Here is a 23,822-nt window from a genome sequence, read left to right on the forward strand (position 1 = left end):
ATCATCCTGAAAATCCTCTCATTTCCCCCCCCCCTCTACATTTTTTACATTTAAAAAACTCATCCCAAAATGTCATGTGTAAGAAAACTTTACTGAATTATTTATGTGGTATCAGCAATTTAGGCCACATTCTAGGCAACAACATGCCAGAGTCAACAAGGCTGACAAACTCGCCAATTCTACCTTCAATTAAAACTAGGAAATCTGGCAGCGGCAGCAGTAAAATAAGCCCTTTGCTGTGCAGAGCTCTTATGTTTGCAGAGCTCTGTGAGAACCCATGCAGCTAAAGCAGCATGGCTTTTAAACTGAACTCAAGATGTAGTTTCTGCAATCACAGGAAATGCCACGTGCTCCGAAGGTGCGCGGACGTCCTGTCGTTTAATTACTGCTCAACACGTGATACGGAGAATATTCAGGCCCTCGCTGACTGTCCAGATAAAGTTACAGCTACCAAGGCGGGCGCGGCCCAACGCGAGCCTGAGCGGCATTACAGCTGAGGCACGCTACATCGCAGCGGACGCCGAGAAAGGTGGTAAAAGTAGAGTTTTCTTAATCTGCTACAAAAAGGTATTGTTAGGTTTCTGGGATTATAGTGCAGCTAGTAGTTTTTATTTCAGTTTCAGAACTGCTAGAACATTTTGCCACGTCGTCTTACAGCTTGAAACGCTTCTACAACAGAGTGCTGGAGTGACCTTGTCTCACCTGCTGCTGCCTACTGTCTGTCAGCTGGCTGAAAATGGCTGCTCTATTTTTCTTCACTAACTTTTCTTAGAGGAAAGGCCAATTCTGCTCTTCCTAAATATGTCCAAGCCCCAAAAACCCACAACAGTCGCGTAGGAACTAAAGCAGTGAAACTCATGTGGCTTAAAATAATATGACACAGTTTTAAAACTACAGCTGACAAGACCAGAACTATAAAAACACGTGCTTACTCTAAAAAAATTAAAATAAATTAAAGCGTAAATAAATAGTAAACATTCCATTATCAGCTGTCCTTTTAGCTGGAGTAGGAATAATGTTTGTCTGCTTTAAAGAAAATAAATTGGATCACTTTTAGTTGGTTGTGAAGCCATGCACCTCTGGCATTTCTCCTCAAAGGTATCATAACATGAGGAAGTAATTTCCCGTCCCCATGGATGGGATATGAGCTTTAGCTTTTATGACAATATCTTGTGGTATTTAGTGCAATCACAACAGAAGCATCGGTAAAGTCCATTTAAAAAGTCTTCCAAAGTCTCTTTGGTCAGAGTTAAAAGAAACAAACACTGCTCTGATTACACCAGTTACATAGAGTAGTAGAGTCTATAGTTATTATGGTATTAAATATGTTTAACACAAACTTTTTTTTAATGCCTCCCTCCCCCAATAACTGTTAAACAATAAGATATCTGGCTTTCACCAATGACCCATGCATAAACTAAAGTAGATTTTATTTGAAAAACCCTCCCAATTATTAGTTAAATGAACTCCATCAAAATCTATATTGCAGGGGATGAAAACCACACAAGTGTTGAGGTTCTACATAAAACTATAGAAACTTTTCTTCCTTCATAGACCACTTATGTTTGTAAGCCAAATAACTGATATATATATTAAAAAGGAAAAAAGTGAGATGATCAGAGAAAACTTCAAAACTACAGAATTAACCAACTTTCACAATTTTTTTTTATATAAATTATTGCCAGTGATTTAAAAAGTTAAATAAGGCTTTAAGACAATGCTGTTAAATAGAGGATCAAACTAACGTCCAAGTGACAAAAAAAAAAAGACAAAAAAAATAAAAAAAATAAAATAAGAAAAGCCAGAGACCGCTGCCCACTCCAAAAACAAGTGTTTGAATTCCTCTTACTAATTATGCCAACATGATTGTAAAGCCTCAGCTACCCAGAGCCAACTGAACTAAAGTTGTTCAGAGTGACATCCCGTCACAGGGTGGCTGGAGACCAGAAGATCGTTGTCCGCTGAGAAAGCCGGCTGCTGTTCCTGAAGCCGGTGTGTGGCTGGCTGCTGAAGACAGGCTAAATGGAAATTCTCTCAATTATTACTGAGAGGCCAGATCGGCTTGCACTGCATGACGTGAGCCGTCTTCCTACAAAGCAGCTCGGACACAGAAAGACGCAGCCCCGCTGACACTTGGTCAGCCTGAATGTCTCACTACACTGAACAGAGCTACAACAAAAAAAAACAAAAACAAACATTGTATGATCCTCTTATAGATTATGAATGAGTCCAGCACCGACTTCAACATGAGATTCTCACGCCTCCGGGATCCGGGCAGGTACAGTTACAGGCACACGATACCTCTCCTTGATTCAGTTTGCTTACTGGGATGTTTAAAGAGTCGGCCCTTTATGACATCACCTCAGCTCCAGCCAAGATCCAGTCCCAGAAGACACTTCCCTGCTGGGCTAGCCACTTAAATAAGCACGTAAGACATTATTTCCACAATTTATAGCTTTTAATTACATCCAAGCCCTCCTTTTTTCTTGAAGCAGCAGGGATCAGTTTATATCTCCGTTTCTTAAATTTACTGAGAGCAATAAAACAAGGCCAAGCTCCCTTTTGTGCACTTCTATTGATTTTTAAATGAAACCCCATTAGTTTACTGCAGGGCAGGTAAACGAGACAAAGAAAAAAAAACGTCTTATTGCATCTAGTAAAAGCAAACAGACTTGGCATGTGCTGCCTGTTTGTGCCCCGCTGCCCATGGGACCAGGAGCGCACCCGGTCAAAGCAGAGGAGGAGCCCCGTGGACGGAGAACGCTTACGCGGCACTTTTCAGCGGGCCTGAAAGATGACCACCCGGGATGGGAAACAGATCTACGTGGTGTCTAGTTTCAGGCAAACAGGAAGCAGGAAAAACGTATACATTTGTGTCGAGCTACGTTTGTTTTATGAAAGGCTGTTATAGCTGGGGTTTGAGCCGGCCCGTGTCACCTGTGCCCGATTTACTGGAGGTCAAGCACTTCGATGGTAGACGTGTTTACCAGCTACTGTGACTATTGCTCATGTCCTTAGGTTCCTGTTGTTCTACAGAATATTATGTGGGTATAAATAAATAATCCAGCCCCAGTGTCTGAGTGCACTGGAGAGCAAGCACACCTCTGCGCGCTCTGACTTTATTGCAGCAACACAACCTGTGTGTCCTTCCTAAACAGCAGAAGAAGAAGGCAGGGCAAACGGACAAATCCAGCACATGTCGTAGTGCTTCGCCCGTCTAGTGGCTAATGTCGGAAAACACGACAGCCGAGCGGCCAAAACTTTAAATGTGATGAGGACGGTCAACTCTTGTTCAAATCAGATGCTGTACGTCAGACGTCTCCATTTCCCCCTTTAAACGATTCGCTTATTAAACTCAGAGGAGCCATCTGTGTCGTTACACATTATGTTTAATTTATAACGTTGGGCATTCTGAAGGATAACATGATCTCTGTGCAGAATGTGAACTGGCCCTCTGGCCTCCAGCTGCCAGATTGGAAGCCCTGAGCCAACCCGACTTACAGAAACGGACTCATTCAACGCATGCGAACACAGTGAGAGGCTACAACTGATTTCAGAAAGGCAAGAATGAAGCATGTGTTGGTGGAATGGATTCAGAGAGGAGCAGAGGCAGATTTGAAACGCAGAGAAAAGCCCCTTTTGCTATAAGAAAAGAAAGCTAGCTTTTGCATCATGTCGCACAATGCTGCCTTTTTAGAATGAACATAAGGACAAGCTTTGAAGATGGAGGATAAGAGAAGGAGTTTTTAATGGAGGAGAGGCTGCAAGGTCAACTGCTGAGCGGGTGGCCTTAGGACGGCTGGAATGCTTGGAGGCAGAGGATGGATGGCTGAACCGGCAGCTCGGCACAATAAAGCTAACCTACGTGACAGTAATTCATCACCGTCTTCTCCTGCTGGTTTTCACTCTTTGGAAGACAGTGTGGACTTTCTACACACGATAAAAACGCAGCCGTCTCCTACATGCCAACGACCAAAACAGCGTCTCAGAATGAAGCCGGTCATACCAGCGGGCTGGCAACGTGTATGTGGAATATAATATGGTTCTGCTACAAACTCTATGCCTTCATGCTTAGACAGATATGCAAGTCCAAACACCAGGCAGCGATGGAAGTGATGGAGACCACCACCTGCCATCCACCAGCAAGTAGCAAAAAACAGGAGGAGATGCTGGACGCAACCTGTAGGAGCGACGTTGCTGACCGAGGAGTCAGGCAGATTTCCTAAGCAAAAACTGCTGTTTGATATCCTAATATTTGAAAAGGAACATATCATCTGTATAGGATAACTTTTGCTTTATGACACGTTTTAAATCCCAGAGAAGTGTAGGAGCAATTTTCGCCTGAAGTGATATCAATCAAGTACAGCTCTACACGTGTAACGTCTAAATGCAAACCTACTGTACCTGTGTAATCGTAAGACAAAAAATAATACTCTTCCAGTGGAACTGGCTATCATGTTAGCGCACAGCACTGTAGTTATGCTTTTACACATGGATCTTACTTGGTCAGGGAAGGTGCTACAAAGATGTGCAAATTAGAAAGGTAAGACTCTAGTTTCACATGATAACAGACATGACAGGCTTAAGCAAGAACATAGAGGGCTTCCATTTTTTTTTACAAAGTCTACTTTGGCTTAAGTAGCTTTAAAATGTCATCTGATGTGTTTAGCCAGCTCTAAAACCATTGGTATTTGTGAAAATGTAATTAGCAACTTTTAGCAACGTTAAAGCCTCATTTTGTGAAGGGTTTAGGGAAAAATAAAAATCAATCAACCTTGTTTGACCTACTTTTAGAGATGGTGAAAGATGTGCAGCCTCCTGCTCGGCCTGCTATTGGCCTGAATGAGCTAGGCAAGTTGTAATTAAAACACATGAAAAAAAAAAAAAAAAAAACTAGTCTGCTAAAGCTGCCTTATTTTATTAAGAAAAAAAAATATTATGGATATACATTCGTGCCCTCTTAAGTACATCATCTTCTATTTATTAATAAAAGTCATCCATTTCTATCTTCCTTTCTATTGCCAACACTAATGTGGCTTTGGATCTTTGTAGACAAGATTTTAAAGATTATTTTCCTGGGAATTGTCACTTTAGAACCCATGGAGCAAATAAAGCACAGTAAACATGTCATTCAATAGGAGCGGTAATAAATTGCAAACAAATGTTTCCCTCTGCAGCTTTCCCTTTCAGGCCAGCTGTGTAACTATTGTGGAAAAACCCTCCTGAAACATGGAGATAATCAGGTCTCATTCATGTCCAACCAGGTGTGAGCCGATGCAAACACGACTGAGGGTGTACACATCTCCTAATTCTCCTCAGGTATAATCACTGGAAAGCAGATACAGCTTCACCTCTTTTCCACCATTCTCCTGACATTCGTCATTGTGGAAATAATGTAACCAATGGGCGTCACGCACAGACAACACTGCTATACCACAGGCAAACAAACAAAAATAAAAAACAAAAGCCAGAATATATGAAGCAGTAAAGTCACAGTCCACACAAGAGGCGGATCGTTTCGCGTCTCTTAAATCTACAGTTAAGTTAAATCTACACTATAGACACTAATAATTTCTGTTCATTTTAATATTCTAATATTATTTAAACGATGTTGAATAAGAGTATGTGAAGACCGTACGTTTGGCTTTGAGTGATATGGGAGATGCAAACCAATATGAACCTACTAAGAAATGCAGAGCTCAGGTGAGATAAACTGAAGCATTTTTAGCCCGGCCTTCATGGGAGACTGGAAAAAGAAAAACCCTTTAATGGAAAAGGCCTGGTTGCACTTTAACACAAGTCATGTAGCTAAGCTGATGCAGCAAAAGGGGAGGAAAGTAATCTAGTGAAATAAGACCAAAGAGTGGCAGAACACCTATGCTTCATATTAGCCTGAACACTACATTTCTATTGTGAAGCACGGTGTTGGATGCATCATGCTGCGGGGATGCTAGTCTTCAGCAGGGATAGGAAAGCTGGTCGGAGCTGACTGACAGAAGGATGGAGCTAAATACGGTGTAATCCAGGAAGAAAACCTGCTCCAGGATGAAATAGGCACACATTTACCTTCCAGCAAAGAATGACAGCAAACGTACAGCAAACAACTGGAGGTTTTCCTTCCCGTTAAAGGGGAGTTTTTCTTTCCACTGTCGCTTCATGCTTGCTTAGTATGAGGGATTGCTACAAAGCCATGGACAATGCAGACGACTCTCCCTGTGGCTCTACGGTTCCCCAGGAGTGAATGCTGCTTGTCGGGACTTTGATGCAATCAACTGGTTTCCTTATATAGGACATTTTTGACCAATCTGTATAATATGATTGATTTTGACTTTGTAAAGTGCCTCAAGATGACACGTTTCATGATGTATTTTTTCAATAAAATAACTACCATGGAGTAGTTTGGATGAAAGCCTATCAATGGGTTGAAGGGCCCAGACAAAGTCTGGATCTAAAACCAACTTAGAATCTGGGACAAGATTAGAAAATAGCTGCCAAGAGACACACTCCATCCCACCTGGCTGAGTTTGAGCTATTTTGCGTAGATTATTACATTTATAAAAACAATTTGAAAGCTTTTTCCTTTTGCCAGTACTTGACAATGATGCACTACCTTGTCATTATTAAAGTTGAAATATAAGACTACTTTTCCAAAGCACTGCTTGTAGAATTTTACACCCCGTGTTAAATCGTCTAAACCAAACATTAGGGCAGGACTGTGTGTAAACTTCTGGATGCATCGTGTGCCGTTCTATGCAAGAGTTGCGTCACGACAATCTAGTTCGACTTCACGTGCAACGTTAATGTAACGATGGAGATGACTACAGCCAAGCCACGTAGTTCCTCTTAAATTACATTAAAAAAAAGGAGGGAGGATAACACGAAGGTAGTTCAAGAATAGACAAAAGGCTTGGTCTTATCCCCTAAAAGGAACTCTGTCTTTGCTATAAACGTCTATAAGAAAATGCTAAATATAAAGGAGAGAAGAAACATTTGTACAAGTCTTGTACCAATGCTTGTTCTTTCAACAGAAAGGTCATATAGTTGGAACAAAAGAAACAAAGCGGGCCTTAAGATTCCTCTCACCTTGGTGGTGTCGTCATGTGACCTCTGGTAGCGCTTCCACCTGCACCCATAGATCCCGGTGATGCATGACAAACACAGCTGACGCTCATAGACTTGGAGGGGTTGGTGTTTCACCATGCTCCTTCAGTCGCTCCTGCTGTCTCAGCCACAGCTAACATCCCACTGGCTCCCAACGCTCCTGTAAGGAAACAAGAGAGAGAACAGCTGTGATAAAGCGGCGGGGGCCCAGGGACGACCAGCGCCGCGCAACAAACCGCCTCCACAGCAGCGCTGGCCCGGCAGTCTGATAGAAAACACGAGCCGGTCTGAGAAGCGCCATGTTTCGGACACGAAGGCCACCGTCGAATTAAGACCTCGCTCCAGAGGCCCCGGTTTCCAATGACAACCGAGACGGCAACGAGCTTCCATCAATGTGCTCGAGAACAGAAGAAAAAAAATGGAACTGAAAAGGTTCAGGGGAGCAATCATCCAGTGAATGCCGCAATTACGTGGCAAAGCGCAGCGATAGCTCAGCCAGGCAGCGCATGTCTGAGCCAAAAGGTACCGCGTCTGCTCCATTTAGTCCCTTTATGTCCCAACCATGAAAAAGGTCCTAAAAAAACATAACCGTGCTATTTATTAGTTTGAAATGTAAACAAGAAGGATCGCAGCTTTGTCTAACTAATGGTAAAAAGCTGAATTAATTTGGTTGTGTGGTGAAGCAAGCAGGCCTCCTGCTCTCTGTGCTGTGGTCACAGAGCTACTCATAAATGACAACTAAAGAGTGAAACTCCATTAAACCCTTTATTTGACCTTTATTTGCGGCTCTCCTCGGTATTGAGGGGAGACACCAGCTGTATGAAACCCTCAGAGTGTTAGAACAGCATCAGTGGACCAGTACGCTTAAATAACTTCAGCGTGTGCACCATGCCGTTTAGTGAACATGGTAGGAAGCACCAGGAATATGTTGTTTACGACTTATCCCAGTTCCCAGTCAGCCGTCTCCCCGAGCTGCTGCTCATCCTGCTCAGACGCTCCACAGCAGGCCATAATGACCATTACAGCAGCGCCCAACTCTAGCGCACCTTTCATAGACGTGATGGAGCCGGCGTCGTTTTCCCCGAGGCGTTTAAAAACTTCCATTCCCCTTTGCTTGAGGCCTTTATTGTGTGATGGGTATTGTACATGCAGCTTAGTGATGTGATTTTGCAGTGCAACGGGGCACGTGTGCGCGCGCACACACTGCGTCTGCTATAATCAGGCTGTCTGAACAGATGCTAATTACCCTGCGCACCAGTGTCCGTGCTTCCTGTTATTACCAAAACCGTTCTGAGAAGGTGGGCCTGACCAAGGGCCTGTAATGAGTCTGACTCACCGCGTCAGGAGCACAAAGGTCCTAACGGCAGTCGAGCCACGGTCCGTGGGGTTCAAATCTACAGAACCCCCCCCCCCCCTAATGTAGCAACACAAGGCGCGATATGCAGTGAGGAGCTGTGTTCTAGCTTTATAACATTTTAACATTACCATGCACCAATGAGGGCTTCTAAATTCGTAGAATGCAATGAACAAGATTGGTACGAGAAAGAAGTGCTCTGCCAGGAGAACCCCAAGAAAAAGCAAGTCAACTGCTCCCTAAATCCCTGCGTGACCTACAGGTTTGGAGAGAACTTACTTTTCATTTTGTCTGAAGGGCTAAACCCTTACGCTGCAGCCACCCTGGAGACTGGACTGACAGGGAGGTCTGCCTCATAAAACATTAGCCAGTCACTTTGTGCGACTCCGTCTGCTGAAGTAAGTTAAACATACAGGGAGTCCCGGGTATGAAGGCGAGTGCTTTAAAGCCGACACCTTGTATCTGTGTTAAGGGACTCTTATTTTGAAGTAAAAGAAGTCATTCTTGACAGACTCTACTAATGGAGGCTTCTGCAGTGCTTTTTGGAACCAAGAAAATCTCTAACACTTAAAATCTTGTGTGGCGCCATGTTGAGTGATAGAGAAAAGAAATCAAAGTGAATGACACAAACCTTAGGAAAGCACTTAGCCACTGGCTAACCGTTAGCGGTGGGGGTATAATAGGGCAATCCGAATGCCGATGCCGATCAACAATGAACTAGAGGTCAGTTTCAGAGTTCAACAGATTCTGGATTGCATTTGGTCACGTTCAAGACGTAAAACACTTAAGAGTCAACTTGAACTGGATAAATCTACACTCATTAGAAAAAAAAAACTACCTCCATCTGATCAACTGTGATCTACACGGGTTTATTACACCGAGGGACCAACTGGCACAGCATGGGGGTTGAAAATGACCCGTAAGAGTGGGTGGTAGCACCAAGCAAAGACGGCACCGGCCACCGTTCAGCCTGCGGATGAGCACAGAATGACAAACATTGCCTCATCCTCCGTGTAGTCTGACAAATATTTTCCTTAGCAGAATCTGATGAGGAGATCACGCTGAGGTTGACACACAACAACTTGGCTTGTGTTAAACACCCTGAAGACATTTCAACGACGTGCATGACGTTTGACACAGAGCTCAACAACGAGCTAATCACCCAAAGGTAAAGGCCGCAAGTGGTAAGCCACGCCCCCTTTGATTTAAGCGGATTGCCTGATATGCTATGAGAAAGGCAAAGTGATCTATATTCGGGGGTTTGAGGCTGCGTGTGTATCGTACAGCTGTGAAAGGCACCATGGTTAGAGATTAATGACGCCTTTATTCTGTGGAAAAAAACACAAGGAGGGAGAACCTCACTGCATTGTTGGCACTAGAACAACCCGTATTGTTAGATTCCTGCCTACAAAGCGCACGTATGGTAGCCACACTTATGACTCTACGCGGCTGTTACAACTTAATTAAAAAGTTTGCCTCCATGTTGGTCTGACTTCTGTAAAAGTCACAAATGCCACCTATGCTTCTGCGTTCTTGGACATCAAGCAAACCCAGTTGATGCGAGGTATAACCCTAATTAAGCGGAGCCGCACTGAGGCTACCGATTTGTCAACTGGAAGTCGAAGGGTCAAAAAAATTTGGACTTCATTAAAATCAGCTCCATCCCACCAGCAAAATGCTCAAAGAGCCAAATGCAATTACTGTAAATTAATCCCCCTTATCAGCATGATGTCTTACCAGAAGCTAATCAGCAAAAAGTAGAACCCAGTGGATGTGTTACATAAAATTGAGCCTGACCCGTTCATGCTAGGTTTAGCTTCTACGCCTTCAGATTTAGTCTTTTTTTTTTTGCACCTCTGACCACAGTAGGTGGAGAAATGTGACCCTCACCAGCAGTGTGGATGGTGTGGGACTGAACACGAGAACCGAGACAGAAAAGCTAAAAACTTGGATTACCCCCCTCAGTCTATCCGTCAGAGAACACGCCTGTTCTCATGCTCAGCCACTTATTAGACCGGCTTCAGTTTCCCAAAAAGTTACCGGGGGGTTAACACGAATATCCCGCTCTTGTTTTGTCTTGCCCCTTCATGCCAGCTACCTCCTTTTGTCGTGCCTGAGAAAGATTAAACCGGAGCAGTCAACAACTGATTAAAGCCTTCCACGGCCAGGGAGGCAACCCGCCTATCACCTCAGTCAGGAGGCGTTTGAAGTTTGGCAGAAAAAAACAGGAGGAAAGAGGCCGCATGAAAGCCCCTGGAAACAGCTTTTGTCATCTTTTTTTTCTGCTGCCTCATTTCCGTCAATCGCAGGCAGAGCGAGAGAAAAGCAGTCTGTGGAGGAGGAAATGTTTCAGCACTTCCAGATTAGAAAACCTATTCTTCTGACCCACGAGCAGCGGAGGACTGTCCGACCAAAGGCCGACCCACGATAAGGAGAGATAAGAACATGAAACTGCCAAAAACGTGGCAGTAAAACAGGACAAAGCAACTGAAGGTGTACATTGTTGCTCCGCATTGGGAATGGGCTGGTTTCTGATAAAGGTTCTAAAAAAGCTAGAGCTTAAGGCTGCTTATGGTCTTAATTATGTCGCTCTGACAGTTTAGTTTCATAAAAGAGATGCTAGAGAATGTATCAGAGGGAAATCAGTGTATTGTAGCTGTGAGAGGTGGAGCAGCACGGGGCTAACCCTCCTCCACCTGTTTCTGTGCCAGACTCTTGCCCTTACAAGAAAGATAAGATCGGCTGCGGGGAACCTAAAAGAGTGTCTGTTAAGTAGGGCTGGGCAATATGGCTGAAAAATATCATCTCCAGTTTTATTATACCAAATCCGACTCAGCGATTTATTTTACTCCTTTTTGTGTCACAAAAATAAATTATTTTAACAATAGTTTGTTTTTTTGCTTTAAATCAAAAAAAGGCAATTAGATTGTGATAAATATTTTTGTTTTACATTTCAGTGTCAACACTGTAAAGTCATGTTATTTATATTCAAGGTCATCATCCTAGGAGAATATCATACCTGCCCAAGCTTACCAATAATAGGCTGATACATTAATGGGCGAATTTGGTCGACAGCAGTACATTTATGAAGGTCGCACCGCAGCAAAAATAAAAATAATTTAATCTTAAAACATGAAATTCAAGAAAACTATACATGTTCCGGGCAGCGGCATCAACTAAGGACTTTATGTAATCTTTCTCAACCAACAAATGTGCATTTGGTTTGTTTACCTGCAGAAATAAAAGCATGGTAGAACCAAAAAGGCAAGGCCTGAGTGCAGCGTGGGGGTATGAAATGGGAAAACGAGGGTCTTATCTGGCGATGGGGCAAACTGAACTGGAGCCATCAGCATTACATGCAACGCTTAACGTTTGTTTTTATTTATTTTTTTAAAATCTTTTAAGTGCGAGCTTTTATAAACCGGGTATCATCATTTTAAAAACAGACTCCTTTGGTCTATTGTGACTTGATTTTTGACAGGTAAGACTATTTGTCTTACAAAACATTGTGAGAAGCGGACATTAATGAAGCATGTCGTCCAGGTTTGTTGACATTTTTTATGAGATACTCATAGCTGAATACCTGGTATGGGAACGCTGCTAAGATAAACACAGGTTTGCACAAGCAAATCTTCTTCATTCGTGTATTTATTCTAGCTATTAGACAAAGACTGGATGAGTTCCCTGGGAAACTAAAAATCTTGGAGTCACGTTCTAACTGGTCTATTGACAACATAAAACCTCTGTGTGTGTGTGTGTGTGTGTGTGTGTGTGTGTGTGTGTGTGTGTGTGTGTGTGTGTGTGTGTGTGTGTGTGTGTGTGTCAGTTTGAGGGCGTATGCAAAGGGCCCTTCACCAGCAGGTGTAAAAAGGGAAAAACTGATGTCACTAACAATTTCAATGCGATTTGCAATGTAGATTTTCGAGGCCAAAGCCAACATTTAACAGTTCAGCTTCTCTCTTACATGACTCCGTGCCAAAAAAAACAAAACAACATCTCAAAGGATCAGGTTAACAGAGCACAAAACAAGCACAAACAAAAGAAACATGACAACTACCCGTGTCTGACAATCACTGGTACTTAAGCAGTAAAAACGAGACAATTCATGCGTCGTTCAGGATGAACTTGAGCTCTTCTTGTTTTTACATAGTTTGTCTTTTTCTTAACAAGTAAAATTCTAGAAGATTGCAGCTACCAGCTTCACACGTCTAGAGACTGAAATGTCTGCTGAATCTCTCTCTACCATAACAGGTCAGGTTCAGTCAGGCGGGATTGAGAATGTCTATGGAAAAAAGAAAGTCTTGTCAAAGATTTCTATTGGATTTAGGCCTGGACTTTGACTGGGCCACTCTAACATGAATATCCCTTGATCCAAGCCATTTCATTGTAGCTCTGGCTGTAGGTCTTAGGGTAGGGAGGTGGTGATGGCCTGCGTTAGCTTTACTGAACACGGTGTGTTCTTCATTTTGGGCAAAAATTCAGAATTCTGTCCCATCTGACCAGAGCCATTTAGAAATGTTTTGTGTCCTCTATGGCTTGTGGCAAACCTTAAACAGGACTTTCTGTTCTTTAAAGTGTAACTCACCCCAAAAATCAAACCCTTTATTTGCAGATAAACTATAAACTGAGACTTGAGGTAAGTTCACACTGAATTTTTCCGCGTCGATCGCCTGCCGTTGGCCATTTGACATTTTGGCTCCGTCACAAACAATTTACACTGACAACGTGTGGACAACGCTGCAGCATTTCTCCCAACTCGCTTCACAATGATGCACTAACCCATCAAATAGGAGGAGCATCTGTCTACTCGCTGGTTCCTCCTGTCTGTTCAACTCACCATGGCGGAAATGGATTTTACTGAGCGAGTCATGGTGTTGATGTTAAGTGGGAAAGCCAGAACACAGAGTCGACGTCCCTGGGTCCACCAGAGACACGCCCGGTTACCACCGTCTGCTCTAGGTGCGTCTGGATGATGGTCATTGAGAGAAGTTCAGATTGTTGAACTCCAGCAAAATCTTGCTTCGCTCTAGTCTTGAGTGCACTGTGTTGTTCGTGTCACTCTATTCGCGTGTCCACCACGTTGTTTGCAGTTTATTTCCACCCAATTTGAGCCATTCACCTCGTTGGCATCACAAACTATTAGTTCACTCCCAAATGCCTTTAAACAGCACAACTTGTAAATCACTCACTCTATTCGCCTTGCTTGCATTTGGTTTAAACACACTTCAACAGTGCCACATTAATGTTACTGTGCATTTTTTCATTTCTTTTTACATTTTCATGTGAACTTGTTTAGTTCTGAAATATCTGACTGAAACCCCTCTCAGTGCTGCCCTCTAAGGGTTGAATGGTGGCTTTCACAGTTGAATTTTCCTATTGGTTCAAACTGTACATACTTTCGTCACCATAGCCCTGCATTCAGGTACAAAGGAATCTCAGTCAGACGCCTGCCCCAGACTCAGCAGATGGAATCACCAGTATTCATCCGTAGTGTTTAGCTTCTGTTACAGCTTTGACCGTTAGCCCATGTCAGCAATGATGCGTATAACATAACTCAGAAAATGCACCCATTCTGCCCTCCACTGCCTCGGCCGGCTTCAGGCATCGCTGAGTCAGCGCCTGGAGCCAGTGGATCGAACTGGGCTCCACAAATCCTCCACTTCAGAAGATCGATCCATGGCAAAACCACCATCGGCCTTTCCACTCCATGTCACTTTCCCCTGATCATGACCACAGCCCCCCAGGCCCCGCTCATCCCAACATCCCCCCACTTTGGTGGCATTCTTCAAAACGTGTCTGAGGGCAGAGTTTTGCCTTAACGTCGGGGTGAGTACAGCTTTCTTCCTCTTCTGTTGAGGCCAGATTTGGGGCGTGGCCTCAAAGTAATAAATATGCAGTGTACATCACACTGTAGATTTTTATGTGCAAACATTTTTCAGATCATTTATCCTTTTGTTTGTAGCTAACAGGCTAAAACTCCATTAAACCCAAGATTGTATAAAAAAAAAAAAAACTAAAAAAAGGACTGCCATCACGCCATTAGGGGAAATTATACAGTAAAAAGAAAAGTGCATCCTCCAATCAATTCTACTGTTTTAACGTATAAATGTTTACCAGGTTTCTAAAAATGTCACCAGAAAGCCGATTCCGCCATGTCAGCATTTACAAAAGAGCCATCACAGGATATTAATACTATTGTAGCTTATATTCAGCTAAATACAGAACAATTATTGTGTGGAGCTGATTTTTTAATCCACACTAAAATCAGCAAATGGAAGAAATAAGCCCTTTTTGTAGATCTGGGGGAACGCTAAACAATCGGACACTTTGCTCTTCAAACCGATTCCTAATCGATCTGAAAATATATGGGTCAGCGTTAATCGTAGAAAAAAATTAATTTAGCCACAGCTCAATCAACACAGACAGCCGAAAGAGGAAGTGGCATTAGTGCAATTCATTTCCATTATTAGACCAGAACAATGAAAACAAGAGGGAGGAGAAAAAAAAAAAAAATCCATAAACACGTTTTTTTTAGTTCAGGGAAAACAATGGGCGAGTAAATGGGTCATGTTATGTGTGGAAATATTGCCCTTCTACTTTCAGCTGCTATAAAAAAAGAAAAAGAAAAAACACTACACAGTAGCCTTCAGGACATTTTGTTTTGTGTGTAGTGGAAAGACAGAAAGTTTATTTATTTCTGATGCCCCAACTTGAGATTAGCAGACAAGTACGTCACTCGGAAAGGTTGCTGGTGCAACTGCGGATGTCAAACGTGCAACCTTCACAAATCATCGCCCACGGTAACTTCACAGGACATGAACCTTGGGACTTCTTGCAATTAGTCGACAATATGAACCTCTTCTCTGCCATACCGATGCTGTGGCAGCTAATGATGGCTAGGTTTAGCCAACACCCCTAATTTATGCTACAGCTTCTGCTTAAGAGTGATCATTGATTCAGATTCTGTTGGGAAAGATCCATTAGTTCACTAGGACTGAATATGAGCGCATCAAGATTTAAAGCTCGGTCTCCTCTGGCCTTTAATCCGCTTTACTAACACCCAGGAGCATCTGCTCAACGGATGTCAGTGACCTTTGAAGAGTAGGCAAAGTTAAAAAGGCCAGAGGTGAGAAAATGTGGGCACACTGCAACGGTTAATAACGCAAAGAGGGGGAAACCTGTCTCAAATAAAGGCACTCATTTGGCTGCACTCTGGATTTAAAACAGGAAGGATTCAAATAAGAAAGAAAGAACTAAGCAATATCACACAAAGTTTGTAAAAATGTAAGTTGTGAACTTTAGGAACACATCTCTGAGCAACGTGATTGTCTTTCAGTTGTTGAGCGTGGAGCAGAGCGCTGAAACGACCACAGGGCGGACGGACTGGGCCAACAGGCGAGGCACGGTGCTGCTGCAGTCTTTTAAAAACACCATAGCTGTACACCAGCTAAATACAACATCTACCAGCTGGGATGGCATCTTGCTGCCCCACGATGTATGAAAAAAAAAAAAAAAAAAAAAAAAAACCTAAGGCAACACGTGGAGGTTGAAGCTGATGTTCCACCAGCTGCATAGGTACAGCCTGGGCTGCTGCTGTCACTCGTCTATTATGCGACGCTGGGTTCTTTGCGTAAACCCCACATCATATCAGGATGTTTCCTGCCTAAAAATCCAGCATTTCTGGCTCTACCGCTTTAGAAAGGTCTCAAGAGGTTATAGGCTGTCATTTTTCCTTCCTTTTCTTAAAGCTACAAGCCAGATGGAGGACAAACCTGCACTCTCACGTCATTACCTTATATGAAGAGCTTTCCAGGTGGTACCGGTACCACTTTGTTCTGGATTTGATGTTCCTTCAGACTGTTTGGTCAGGCTTTGCTGATAAGAGCAGCTAAGCTTTAAGACTTGCTGCTCTCCCCTGCTGCATGCCAGTGTTTTTTTGTTTCACTGCAGCAGGAGTAGAGAGAAGTTGTTTCACCCACATGCTCACCAAGAGGCACAATAATGAGAAGAATCAACATATCTATAATGATGACACCATACCAGGGGTTGAAGCAAAAAGAATCAAATTGACTGATTATTTCTAGTCAGCCCATATATTCCCGGGCCGTGGACGTCATGCCACATCACGTACCGCGCCTGCTTATTGTGCAGACTTTAACTAAATCTGGCAGTTTTACAATATCCATTGACAATTCCTGTATCACCCCCACCTTTCAGCTTCAGAGTCTTAGTGTCATCCTGGACAGCCCTCTCCATCCTCTCCTTAACTTTCCACACCCAGAACATCACCTGGTTAACTTTCATCTCTGCAGCATCACCTTCACACTTTTGCCAAAGTGGTCCACAGTCCACTCACCTCTTGACTTTACAATTTCAACTCCCCTCCCTCTCTGTCCCCCAGAAAACCCTCCATTGACTGCAGCTAGTAGAAAAGACAGCAGCTGGCATCATGACATCATCTACTTCACACCTGAACATTAACTCCACTGGCTCCCTGTCACATTCAGTATAAATCCATTCTATGATCATACAAGGCCAACCACAACCTTGTCCCTTAGGAAATTTCTTACTTTCATATCTACCCAAGTGAATGCAAGTTAGAATTATTTGCTATGCTGTTTGTCTTTTATTTCATTTAGTACCATGTTTATCCATAGGCTGATCTTAAGGTGGTTATAGATAAAGTGTTATATCACAATAAAAAGTGAACACAGACAAACCACACTACTGACATACTGAAAACAGAGACGTGATTTAAAACTAATTTTGCCTTTAACATATTCGAATCGAATGGTTTTCTTGCCGTTTGCTAGTTTGACAGAGTTGATCATTTTATCATACAAATGAAAGACTATGATTTGTTCTGTGTAGGCTTATATTATTTTTACTACTTGTGACTGTTACTGCACCTGCAATATTGACCTTTCTGGAGGCCAGATGCTGAGTCAACACTTTACCCAGGTCCTCAGCATAGAATCGCACCAGTACATTAATAACTCCGTTCACATTTGCATTTGTTGACTCATCTGCATTTAAACAAAACACAATTTTTTTTGCAGTTTGACCTACATTTCTGTTTTATACTGGGCACCAATGCCATGAGATAAGAGGCATGTGCATTTGATACAGACAGTCTTTAAAGTGCTCTCTGATATTCAGCAACTGGCTGGATCAGGTCAACGAGAGGCTGAGACATCGTGAGGGACAACTCATGCTCGGCTATAGACGCACATGTGCAAACCTTCTGGTTACACACACGGTCGGCCATGGATACAGGTGCGCCGGTTCTTTGAGCTGATTCGCAGCTACGTTTCTTTCTATTCGTTAACCTAATAGTATCCTGTTTTGCTATATTTTATAGATATGTCTAAGTTTAAATTCAACATATTGTAAAAAATGTAGCCCTTCATGTTATGGAAATCCCCTCTTGATACAAGAGAAGGCTCAGGTTTTAAGGAAAATGGTTGCTTTATAATTAATCGTTAGTCAAGAGACAAGACAAATAACTTTAGATTAACTAAACCTGGGGATGGACGATATGGCCAAAACGTATATCACAATATATTTCTTAATTCTAGTCGATACGATAAACAAAATAAAAGCCTCATAAAGACCGCAAAGAATGCCCACAACAGATGCCTGCACAAACTTATGACAATTATTTTTGCCATGTTTATCAAACTCCTCCAACATAACATTTTAGAAATATTTGCTTTAAAAACAATTAAATTACATAAAACCCAGAACATCAGTCAGAGACGATTTTTTTATCCCGTATGACACATCACTAATGGGGACCACAGAAGAAAAATGTGCCGATCGCCCCTTGATAGAAAAAGTAGCTTTGAATTGAAACAGGAGGGATTACAATACTATCCCGCTGTGCACTGACGCACATGGTTCTTAATCCTTACCTGATTTCTCATAAACTCAAAAAACAAAAGTGAAATGAGAAAAAAAAAAAAAAAAAAAAAAAAGCATATTTTAGATCCTTAAAATCAGCAATGACTCTTCCCTAGTGCCATTGCTTTCATAGCGGAGCGTGACACTGGTGATGTGCATCTCTAAGGAAACTGCAGCTACGAGGAAGCAGGTGGCCTTCTGTTGATTTCTCTTCAGTGCCATTCCTTTATGCATACCTGTGTTCATTTTCTGCAATTAACCCAAAACCTTTAGCAGCTAAACCAGAGGCCAGCTGATAACTAACGTCTAGGACAGGTCAGCACTTCTGACAGCATAACACAAATGGGGCCCAGCTTTCTTTGCTTTTGCCACTGCTGCCTTTCCCCCCCATGACCACAAGCCACCATATTGGAGAGGCATGTTCCATTGTCTAGCATGTGCACATAAAACGTTTAAGCCGGCCAGCTGACTTTGCAGAGTGTCTAAGTGGCACATTTTTGCTCAGAGAAATGCCAGACGAGACTTAGTAGCGAATGCTCACATTACTGCATGATATTGTTACTTTAAGGTGCCACCTTAACCTCAGAAATAAAGGGATTCAGCCACAGATCACCAATAACAACCTAATCAACAGCAGGATGATTCTTACATGGTTGCAATATAAGCTGCCAGTATTTGGATTTTACTCCCTCCCCCCATTAAATCCATGTTAAAAACCAAAAACAACCACGACGGGCAAAGATGAGGAGAGACAATGTTTAGGTCACAACGTTGGCAAACGGACCACTTGATCATTTCACTTTAGACCCCTCTGTTTTTCTTTTCTGTTATGCCAGAAGAATTGAAAAAAAAATTGTTTGGACAAGTATATTTTGAAGGAAAAAAAAAAAAAAGCAGGTGCCATCTGTAGGTCTGCATGAGGGCCCTGCACCACCATCTGTGTGTTGACATCACACTCGTCTCTGTCCTCCACTGTGACTGCAGGCTGGACTTGGAAAGCAAGGACAGACAAGTGGGTGCTGCCATCATCAACAACGCTGCCTTCTGAGCAAGCAGTAAAGACAAACTAAAATTTGGCCCTTTTTAAGACAGATTCATGCCTGGATGGCTTCATTATGACCCTGAGAGTGTGGGGAAACCGAAGGAAACCAACTAATTCCTGTCAGGATTCTCTGTGTTGGCTGCTAACTCTACTCCGCAGGTGTGCCTAGTTGGCTGAGGAGGCGTGGTCCACACCTGCAGCTCGTTGCAGGCGGCTTCCTCTGGCTTCTTAAGCAGAGCACTGGCAGATGGAAGACGCCGGAGCCTTAACCAGTCGTGGTACGACGTGGCCTCTGTCCCAACTCTCGGAAACCAGCTTGTGAGTTTTTTTGTTGCTCATCTTTTTGAGTAATTTTTGTACCTCTCTGTGCTCCAGATTTTGGTGCTTGGATGCACTCACCTGTCTTGACGTCTCGTCCGAAGAAACAGACCAGCAGACCTGTCGGCTCAGATTTTGCTCTGGCGCTCCCCTCATACTTCCTGGAAATTACCCAGCGAGGGCTGAGATCCCCTTTCCCGGGTTCTGTTGGTTCTGTGCTCACTCTGGTCAATCCATCTGTCAACCGCTGCCGATGAGGTCATCTCGGATTCCTCACCAGCTACATCTGCCGCCCTCAGCCACTAGCCACCTATCTCCATCAGAGTAGTCACATAGAGTTCTCCTGACGCTACTTCTTCCCGGTTAGGTCCGCCCTGCCTAATGGTAAGCAGCGCAACTCTTAGTCGGGTTTTCTGGCTTTCATTATGAAGAACTCACGTGCTCTCTCTCTTACAGTCTCCCCAGCCTTGACGTTCTGACCCAGCCGAGTACCAGTAGTCCGTCCATAAACCTGCTTATTTTTCCTTTAATAAAAGAACTTAAAACTGTGTTTTGCCTCCCGTTCGTATCTGCATGTGGGCTCGTCATCTGAAAACCATGACAGAAGAAGGCTCCGGCCACCAAAGTCCAGCGGATACGTTCGGGCGGCAGTTAGCCGCACATCAAGAACAGATGCAGACGTTAGGTTTTGCTGTGAATTCCACTCAGGAACAACTTCAGAGGTTAGCCGCGCAGGTTAGCCTACTAGTGGACACAGTTACTTCCGCGAAGACGTCACTTGTCACTCAAGGTCTCGCAACCCCGCCTTCTGACGCTCCGAGCATGGAGAATCAGGCTTGGTCTCCACCACTTGAGGGCGCGTCACCTTGTCCGGAGAAATTCTCCGGTGACGACGGAAGTTGCGGAGGTTTTCTTTTCCAGTGCAACCTGGTGTTCAACCGTTCACCCCAGACTTTCGCCTCTGATGAGGTAAGGATATCTTACGTTTTACGCCTGTTAACGGGTAGGGCTCTTAGGTGGGCTGAGGCTAGATTCCCTGATTGTCAGTCATTTGGGACAACTTTTCAGGATTTCATTACTGAGTTTAAGACAATTTTTGCACCTGAGTTGGATTCGGCACAACAGTCTCGACATCTCCTCACCTTGAAACAGCGCGGTCGTCGAGTTTCAGATTTTTCTGTGGAGTTTCGTACATTTGCTGCGGTTGCAGGTTGGCAGCCGAGACCGTTAAAGGCAGCGTTCTTTCAGGCTCTAGACGAGTCATTAAAGGACGAATTAGCTCGGGTTGAGGAACCAGAGGATTTTGAGGAGTTTGTCGCGCTAGCTATTCGCTTGGACTCTCGGTTACGCAGCCGAAATCGGGTTAAGTCCAACCTTGCCTTGCAACCATCCACCTCCACAGCTTCATTTCCTACCAGGAGGGAACCCCGTTCCTTTACACCTCCTCCCGAACCCATGCAGTTGGGGCAGGTGGGTCTTTCCAAGAAGGAACGTCAGCAGCGATTCTCAGATAACTTATGTCTTTATTGTGGAGGTGATGGTCATTTCCTCAGAGATTGTCCTGTTCGGCCAAAAGATCGAGTCCGCCGCTCTTAACGGGGGGATCGGTGGACAAGTTGGGATCTATTCCCCGGGAGACTGTTAAAGTTTCATCTGGTTCTCGTTGTTGTCTACCACTTACTTTAATATTCGACCAGGAGAGTTTTGATGTTTCGGCTCTAGTAGATTCAGGTTCTGATTTTAATCTTATTGATCAAGCGGTTGTGGACCAGCTTCGTGTACCTGTGGATCATTTACCCGAACCTCTCCAGGTCTCATCATTGGATGGGCAGATTTTGACCCTTATTACTCATCGCACACGACCTTTGGAGGTGATAGTTTCCGGCAACCATCGAGAACAACTTTCTTTTTTTGTCTTCCCGGTTAAGCGTTCACCTGTGGTTTTGGGTATAGCTTGGTTAAGGGTCCATAATCCGCAGTTCAATTGGGCTGAGTCCCGATTAGAGTCATGGTCACCTTCTTGTCATTCCCGTTGCTTGCAGTCTGCTCGACCCGTAGTGGTCTCCTCTTCCCTGACTAATTCCGGAGACGTTATTGACCTGTCTCGCGTTCCTGAGGATTACCACGACTTGCAGCAGGTCTTTAGTAAGACTCAGGCTTGTTCTCTGCCCCCACATCGCCCATACGATTGTGCGATTGACCTGTTACCTGGGGCCCCTTTACCGGCGAGTCGACTCTATAACATCTCCAGGTCAGAACGTCAATCGTTGGAGAAGTACATTGGTGAGTCTTTGGCTACGGGGTTAATTCGTCCTTCTTCTTCCCCATTAGGGGCTGGTTTCTTTTTTGTGGGAAAGAAGGACGGAACCCTTCGACCCTGTATTGATTATCGAGGGCTTAACCAGATAACGGTCAAGAATAAATACCCACTTCCTCTATTATCATCAGCCCTCGAGCCAGTCCAGAATGCCAAGGTTTTCACTAAGCTCGATTTGCGCAACGCTTATCATTTGGTTCGGGTGAGGCAGGGGGATGAGTGGAAGACAGCTTTTAAGACTCCGTTAGGTCATTTTGAGTACCTAGTAATGCCTTTTGGCTTGTGTAATGCCCCAGCAGTGTTTCAGGCATTAGTGAACGATGTCCTGCGGGATTTCTTGAATGTTTTTGTGTTCGTCTATTTAGACGATATCCTGATTTACTCTCGTGACCTAGATCAACACAAACAACATGTTAGGCTTGTTCTCCAGCGGTTGCTAGAGAATCGCCTGTTTGTAAAAGCCGAAAAATGCGATTTTCACCAGACTTCAGTTTCTTTTCTCGGTCTTATTTTGGAGGGGGGGCAAGTAAGATCAGACCCAGAAAAGATTAGAGCGGTAACAGAGTGGCCAGTTCCTGAGTCACGTAAACAGCTTCAACGGTTCCTAGGGTTCGCTAATTTCTATAGGCGATTTATCAGGAACTATAGTCAAGTAGCTTCCCCGTTACATGCTCTTACCTCCACCAAGGTTCCTTTTTTCTGGAGTCCTGAAGCCGATGAGGCGTTTAAGAACCTTAAATCCCGTTTTTCCCAGGCTCCTATACTAGTTCACCCTGATCCTTCCAGACAATTCACACTTGAAATAGATGCTTCCAACACCGGTGTAGGAGCGGTCCTCTCCCAACAGTCTGAGACAGATAATAAACTTCACCCTTGTGCATTCTTCTCCCGTCGTTTGTCCCCTGCTGAACAGAATTATGATGTAGGCGATCGGGAATTATTAGCTATTAAGTTAGCCTTGGAGGAGTGGCGGCACTGGCTAGAGGGATCCGAGCAGCCCATCATAATTTGGACAGATCACAAAAACCTCTCCTATCTGCAAACAGCCCGCAGACTCAACTCTAGGCAAGCCCGTTGGTCATTATTCTTCTCTCGATTCAACCTCACCATAACCTACAGACCAGGCTCCCGAAACATTAAACCCGATGCGCTGTCTCGTCAGTTTGCTCAAGTGGAACAAGAGAAACAACCGGATTTAATTCTTCCTCCATCATGCACAGTTGGAGCTTTGCATTGGGACCTAGAGGACAGGATTAATCAGGCCCAGTTATTAGATCCGGATCCTGGTACGGGGCCACCGGGATTAAAGTATGTTCCCCGATCTGTTCGTCCTGAGGTTTTACGGTGGGTTCACGATGCCAAGTTTTCCGCCCATCCGGGCATTTATCGAACCCAGTCTCAGGTGTCTCGGCGATTCTGGTGGCCATCGTGGACCAAGGATGTCAGAGACTACGTTTTAGCCTGTCCTGTCTGCGCCCAAAATAAGTCGTCTAACCAGCCACCCTCTGGGTTATTGAATCCGCTTCCGATTCCCAAACGTCCATGGTCCCACATAGCTGTCGATTTCGTTACTGGACTCCCTATTTCCCAAGGCATGTCAACTATCTTAACTGTGGTTGACCGTTTTTCTAAGTCCTGTCATCTCATACCCATCCGTAAGCTACCTAACGCTCTCCAGACTGCCCAACTCCTCATTAAACATGTTTTCAAGCTCCATGGAATTCCTGTTGACATTCTCTCTGACCGGGGTCCCCAGTTTGTTTCTCAGGTCTGGCGGCACTTTTGCT

At 43.9% G+C, this 23,822-nt stretch overlaps 1 protein-coding gene across 3 annotated transcripts in view; it reads right to left on the bottom strand.

Annotated features, from left to right (window-relative positions):
• gdpd5b (glycerophosphodiester phosphodiesterase domain containing 5b) overlaps positions 1-23,822 on the bottom strand; it is a 58,540-nt gene that overhangs the window by 26,964 nt on the left and 7,754 nt on the right. For all 3 annotated transcript variants that reach the window (XR_004933214.1, XM_036149673.1, XM_012882844.3), the window contains exon 2: positions 7,084-7,261. Coding sequence is in view for 2 of the 3 variants with exons in the window: in XM_036149673.1 (XP_036005566.1) it covers positions 7,084-7,200 (117 nt within the window). In the remaining variant the exon portion in view is untranslated. The remainder of the gene's footprint in view (positions 1-7,083; positions 7,262-23,822) is intronic.

Source organism: Fundulus heteroclitus, chromosome 18, assembly GCF_011125445.2.
Source record: "Fundulus heteroclitus isolate FHET01 chromosome 18, MU-UCD_Fhet_4.1, whole genome shotgun sequence".
Classification (NCBI taxonomy): Eukaryota; Metazoa; Chordata; class Actinopteri; order Cyprinodontiformes; family Fundulidae; genus Fundulus; species Fundulus heteroclitus.